The sequence below is a fragment of the Lynx rufus genome, unplaced genomic scaffold, assembly GCF_022079265.1.
Source record: "Lynx rufus isolate CCGP_SWC_20201006 ecotype Redwood Valley unplaced genomic scaffold, mLynRuf1.p SCAF_1, whole genome shotgun sequence".
NCBI classification, from domain to species: Eukaryota; Metazoa; Chordata; class Mammalia; order Carnivora; family Felidae; genus Lynx; species Lynx rufus.
In genome coordinates this window covers 73,727,417-73,734,498 of record NW_025814823.1, presented here as the reverse complement: position 1 = coordinate 73,734,498, position 7,082 = coordinate 73,727,417, and the positions used below count along the sequence as shown (strand labels likewise).

General features: G+C 39.8%; 1 protein-coding gene across 1 annotated transcript in view; it reads left to right on the top strand.

Moving 5' to 3' along the window:
- Positions 1-760: 760 nt before the first annotated feature.
- Positions 761-7,082, top strand: part of CCDC168 (coiled-coil domain containing 168) — a 29,815-nt gene continuing 23,493 nt past the window's right edge. The window contains exons 1-3 of the mRNA XM_047075345.1: positions 761-988; positions 1,116-1,149; positions 1,252-1,291. Coding sequence (XP_046931301.1) covers positions 761-988; positions 1,116-1,149; positions 1,252-1,291 — 302 coding nt within the window. The remainder of the gene's footprint in view (positions 989-1,115; positions 1,150-1,251; positions 1,292-7,082) is intronic.

Genomic DNA, 7,082 nt, shown 5'->3' with positions numbered 1-7,082 from the left:
TTCACCACCAGACGATTCCAGAATGTACCTTTGGTTTTCAGCATGTAACAGTAGATTGTTGAGGAACATTGCTAACAGGCCCCTCTGGCAAAAAGAAGTATAAAATGGGATGTTCTATCTTAAGAAAACAAAATCAGGCAGGCCCATAAGAGACAGACAATAATATCTCACCCAGTGACAGTGAGACATACTAAAAAATGATTTGGTATCTGTCTGAAACTCAAACTGCAGCATTTCCTTTAGTTTTTTGTTCTGTTTTTTACTAACTCTGTCAACAGTACATTCATATTTTCCTAACCACAAGCACAAAATGCAGTATTCCTGGTGGTACTAGAAAATGGCTATGTCTAATTCAAGTTTGTTCTGCATTTTTTGAATTACAGGGTAGTAATCAACTGTACGAAGGGATTGTTTATAGAATTATATTTTCTTTTTGTGAAATTAATAAAGGATTATTTACAATTTTTAAATTTAAAAAACTACTAAAGCACCAAACATGTCTCACTAGTGAGCTTTCATTATTGCTAAGGTAAGTTGATATGAGCTCAGTTGAATACCCACTATGACACGTGCTGTGCGTAGGCCCAGACCCGTCACTGCTGCTGCACTTGATCAAGACACTGAGCAGCACTGGACATTTTTTTCTGGCAGAGCATTGCATGGGGTTATGAGATGGGCATACCACCTTTTTGTGTTTTGGAGCATCCAAAATCGAAGACTTCAGAATGAGACCTCAACCTATTTCACATTTTACATAAAAATGTCAACGGAATTTTATTTCTTTAAAAGAGCGGTGCGGAATAGACTGGAAGATAATACATTTTTGCCATTGTGGGAACTTGTAGAGTCCTGGACTCAAAATGACTGGATGGCAATCTTTTTTATAATTTTCCTAGGAATTATTTTTGAGATAATACTCATAAAGATTTATACATCCTTTCATAAGAAACCTGTACTTCCAGAAAAAGGTAGTTCAGGGGCCCAGGAGGTAAGAGCAAATGGTTGATTTCTTTCTCCCCTGTTCTTCAAAATCACACATGAGAATAAATTATAAATTTAACTTTGATATTTGGGTTACTCCTTTAACATTTATCTTATTGTCTCCCTTGAAATAGAAGGAAGACTGTTGCCTGAAAAGCATGAAATTTGGTAAATATTATATCATTTCATATTTTAATATAAAACTTGTTCAACCGGAGTTGCTTCTATTGGTGTCCTGACTTTTTTTTTTTACTTCCCACTTATCTCTAGATAACTGGTCAATTCGTTCATCTTCACCTTCGGAAGAAAGGTAAGTGATACATTGTGAAATTAAATGAAACAGGTTGGGTTTGTTCTATTCAAAATTGCATTTACATCTGAATTACAGAAAAGCGTTTTCCCATATGTAAAAAAGACCACAGCTCTTCGAAGTCATAATTCAGTTGAACATTGATTTTAATGGTTGCTCTGTTCCAAGCTGTGTTAATGACTTTTCATATGCTATTAAAATTAACCTTCCAAGGAGGTGTATTATTACTGCTTATACAAATGAGGAAAAAGAACGTTTACAGAGGTTTAGTAACTTGCTTCCCTATCCAATCTCTTTCCCCCCCACACACAAAGAAGCAGTAACACCAGTTCTGATCATTCAATTGAAAAAAATATCATTTAGCACCTACCGCAAGCCAAGAAACCCTAAGCTGGGTTCTGCAAAAGTGACACTCTGTTTATACAATCCCAAAGCATCCCAAAGGATGCTAGGGATTAAATATGACAGCACTAGTCTTAACTGCTATTAATATTTGAATTGCTCTTATCAAAACCAATTCGACAATTATTAGATATATCGTCTACAATGAACATTGTGTTTGATACTGGGTTACAAACAATGAGACAGTGTTCTCCACAAGCTCACTTTTTTCCTTTTAATGTTTTTTAATGTTTATTTTTGAGGGAGAGAGACAGAGCATGAGTGGGGGAAGGGCAGAGAGAGGGAGGCAGAGAATCTGAAGCAGGCTCCAGGCTCTGAGTTGTCAGCACAGAGACCAACATGGGGCTCAAACTCATGAACCTCAAGATCATGACCTAAGCCTAAGTCGGACGCTTAACTGACTGAGCCACCCATGCACCCCAAGAAGCTTACTTTCTTGTGGAGGAGACATATACATAAAGGATAATTGCATTGCAGTATGGTAGCATGATGATAGATACATTAAGAGAATATTGAGGAGATACTTAAGCCAGCAGGTGTGTTGGGGATGGCTTCATGAAGAAGGTTATGCTGGAGCTGAATTTTATTTATTTATTTTTGTAAAGTTTATTTATTTATGTTGAGAGAGAGAGAGAGAGAGAGAGAGAGAGAGGCAGGGGCAGAGAGAGGGAGAGAGAATCCCAAGCAGGCTCTGCATTGTTAGTGCAGAGCCTGATGCGGGGCTTAAAGTCACAAACCACAAGATGATGACCTGAGCTGAAGCTGGTACTTTAGCCAACTCAGCCATCGAGGCACCCCTGGAGCTGAATTTTAAAGAATAAATAAAAATCAATCAAAAAAGGACAGCAGGGTGTGCCTGGGTGATTTCTGCTCAGGTTATGATCTCACAGTTCATGGGATCAAGCCATGTGTTGGGCTCTGTGCTGACAGCATGGAGCCTGCTTGGGATTCTCTCTCTCTCTCTCTCTCTCTCTCTCTGCATCTCTCTCTCTCCTTTGGAATAAATAAATTAATTAAAAAAATACAGCCATTTAGGAGGGTAAGGAGGGTATTCCAGGACACGAGTAGATGGAAGGAAATAAGAAACAGCAGGGCTTGTGCAATCAATTATGATTATTACAGGGGAAATATATGGCTCCTATGGTGGTGGGCAGCATATTGTAGTGAAAAAACACACATTTTGAATTTTAAAAAGTCTGGGTTTAGATCATAGTTCCTCCTCTTAATGATACTATGATCTTGGTTTAAACTCACTGATACTCCATTTCCTTACTTTTCAAATAGCAGATAGAAGAATTGCCTCTTAGTTAGAATGATATGTGTAACAAAGCAAAAATACTTTGCCCTGGTACCAGAATTATTTTGGGGGGACAGAGCTATGTTTAGGAGAGCATCTTTAATTATTCTGAAGGGAAACTGCTTGAATATTGGTAGAAGCCCATGCATAACACTGGTCAAAGTGCATCGCATCAGAGACTGAGTGAATTCTGTCTTGCTTATGAGATGGGAGAGAAGAGAAGGGTGGAGGGGTGAGCACAGAGGAAGGAGGAGCAGGGGGAAAGAGGTGAGGCTCAGGACTGAATGGCATAATGGACATTGAAGGATGAGACCAGCACTCAGTATCTGAGATCAGGGAGAGCCCTGCTGGCCCAGCGTAGTCTCGCTTATCTTACATTGATCAGGTTTTGGGGGATGGTTTGTTTCGAGATTGACCACAGCCTCAGAAGTGTGTTCCTGGGAGAGTTTGCCACCATTATATGACTTTCAAAGCTAGGAGCTGTCAACGACGGGTTATTTTAAAAGTGTATCTCCTAAAGGGAGTTATCATTGATAAAAGGATTTAAAAACAGATTTTGTATTTATTTGTTACTATGACTAGAGGACTGTCCTAGGACTACAGTCCATTGAATGACTTAATGGATTTACAACTATGGATATTTACTTGTTATCATGGCTATAGACCTGTTAGTCTTTTCCTAGGAGTGTGGGGATTTCTTTTTAAAACTTTGAAGGCCAATTGAGATTGCTGGGGAGAGGCCAAAGGGCATTTCAAAAGTGGAGAGACATGTCTAATGTTTAAGTGGGTGCTATTTGTGTTGCTGTAACCAACTTCCCTCCATTTCTGCCTTCAATTCTGAGCCACATTTATGGGTGGTTTGTGTATGTGGATTTCCGTCCCCCACCCCCACTTACTAAACTAAAAGAAAGGGTTCGATTGTATGTCTGGGTCAGCTTGTTGTGGATGAGGGTTAATAATCAGAAACCTACAGGCTGTGAGTGGTCACTTAGCAAATGTTTACCGAGTTCCAACTATGTGCCAGGCATTGCTGTTGGCCCCTGAGATCTATTACTGAATACAAAAGCAATGATTCTTGCCTTACATTTTATTTTGTAAAGTTTATTTTATTTTATTTTTTAAAGTTTACTTATTTTTGAGAGAGAGAGTGAGCACACACAGGAGGGGCAGAGAGAGAGAGAGAGAAGGAGAGAGAGAGAATCCCAAGTAGGCTCCACATGCAGGTCTTCAACTAAGGAACCGTGAGATCAGGACCTGAGCAGAAATCATAAATCAGATGCTTGACTGACTTAGCCACCCAGGAGCCCCTGTTCTGTCTTCTATGTTAAAAAAAAATTTTTTTTTTAAGTTTATTCATTTATCTTGAGGGAGACAGAGACAGCATGAATAGGGGAGGGGCAGAGAGAGAGAGAGAGTGAGAGAGAGAATCCCAACCAGGATCTGCACCACCAGCACAGAGCCCAATGTGGGGCTCAAACTCAGGATACAATGAGGTCATCACTTGAGCCGAAACTGAGCGTCGGACGCCCAACTGGCTGAGCCACCCAGGCACCTCTGTCTATCTTTTATTTTTAAAGGATTATTCTGCCAGTTGAGAGTAGACTATATTTAGTCAAGGGTCTAAGCAGATGGGCAGGCTATTGAAAATAATCCAAGTGAGAGATAAAGGTGACTGATACCAGGGTGGCAGCAGTGGGACGTGGTGCAAAGTGGTTGGTTTCAGAATGTGCTTAGAAAAGTAGAGTCAACAGGGTGCGGGTGTGAGAGAGAGAGGGGACAAAAATGAGTCCTGACAGTTTTGGCCTGAGCATGTAGAAAGATGCAGTGGTCAAAAACCCAGATGAAGAAAACTGAGGGGAGCAGGTTTTGATGGGGAGATCAGGAATTTTGTTTTGCATTTGTTGAATTAGAGATACTGAGTTGATATCCAATGGAGATAGTGGATAAGTGTTTTGGAAAAGATGTTTGGTAGAGATACTAAGTCTGGTGGTTGTTGGCATATGGGCAATATTAAAAGTTACAAGAGAGGATGAGATTTCAGAGGGACTGTGTGAAGAAAAAAGGAACAAGGACTGAGTCCTGAGACACTTCAAGGTGATCGGGAAGAAGAAGAGGAGCCATCAAAGGACACTGAGAAGGAGACACCAGGGAGTTAATAGGAAACCAGGAGAATACGATGGCCTGGGAGGTCATCAAATGGACAGTACGTAGAGCTGGTGTGCAAGATAGGTATCAGACCCATATACCTTATAAATGTAGAAACAAAATCCTCAAAAACATACTAGCGACCCAAATCCAGCGGCATATTAAAGGGATTATACACTGTGACCAAGGGAGATTGTTTCTAGGAATGCATGGTTGGCTCAACATATGAGAATTATCTACTATTGTCTTATTATGTTTAAAAACACAGTATTTTTGCTGAAATACATGTCTTGCATTTAAGCTTTCCTCTTTTTCCTGAAACATGCAGACATCAATTTTCTGTATTTCTTATATTCTCATTATTTGTTCAACCTTAAGTGAATAATCACATTCTTGTCCTGATGAAATTTTATCCTAATTATGTCTCGACACTGGTGTAACTTATTGGAGTCACTTGATTCCCCAGAATGCTTATGTATCCTTCCTGTATCTGTTAGGATATTTTCATTCCCAGGGAACAGAAAACCATGATGCACACTGTCATACTAAGAGAATTTATGATATTATATAATGGGAATCCTGAGGCAGAATAGGCTGCAGAATGGATTGATACAGTAGACCAACAAGTTCATTAAGGTCCTGTATCTCTCCCTTTGCCTTTCTCAGTGTTAGTTTTATCTTGAGGTGGGTGGAAAGGTGGCTATCAGAGTTTCAAAATCAGAGCAGCAATGTCCAGAGGAAGTAAAAGGCCATTTTTCTCTGTGTCTTTCTTAGGAACAAGGCAGCTTTCTCCATAAGTCCTTACAAATCTTTGTCTTATTCTAGGATCAGTTCATGTCCGCACCTAACCTAATCACTTGGAAGTGGAAACGAGATTACTATGTTAGACTTAGTCTAATCATTTGATGTAGAATAGATGTTAGAGAGTCCACTTCCATGATCATTATTCCAATCCAAAATTGTGCTGAGAAGCACTGACCTAACATGTAGGCTTTTCTCTCAATCAGAAATAAACAGCTGTTAAAATAATCTGGGTTTATATATAGAAAGCTACAGTTAGTTTATGGTATTGGACACTCTTCTGTTGTATCTAATAAATTTCCACAAGAATATTTAAAAAAATTTTTTTAATATGTATTTATTTTTGAGAGAGAGAGAGAAAGAGAGAGGCAGAGGGGGACGGAGACACAGAATCCAAAGCAGGCTCCAGGCTCTGAGCTGTCAGCACAGAGCCCGACGTGGAGCTTGAACTCACAAACTGTGAGATCATGACCTGAGCTGAAGTCAGATGCTTAACTGACTGAGCCACCCAGGCGCCCATCCATAAGAATATTTTTAACCTTTGGGTGCCTGGGTGGCTCAGTTGGTTAAATCCAACTCTTGATTTCAGCTCAGGTCATGATCTCACAGTTCGAGAGATCGAGCCCCACACCAGGCACCTCACTGACAGCATGGAGCCTGCTTGGGATTCTCTCTCTCCCTCACTCTCTGCCCTTCCCCTGCTGTCATGCACACATACTTTCTGTCTGTTACTCTCTCTCAACATAAATAAATAAACTTAAAAAAAAAGAATATTTTTATTCTTGTCAAATTTTCATGTAGAGAACAGAAACAAACTGATATTTCTTGTAAAAGGATATACAATAAAACCTTGGATTGTGAGTAACTTGGTCTGCAAGTGTTCTACAAGACAAGCAAACATTTGATACTTTTTAACTTGATAAATGAGTGATGTTTTGCAATGTGGGTAGTACATGACACCGAATGTCACATGATCACAATGGTTCTTCTCCCTCTCTCTCTCTCTCTTTTTCTCTGCGAGATTGTGGGTGATCATCTCCCATGCTCGGATGCTTGGTCTCAGGCTACAGTGTTTGGAAGGTGCCCACAACTGGCACTAGTGTATTTTTTGTCACTTCAAAGTACCTATGGACAGTCCTTTGTTTT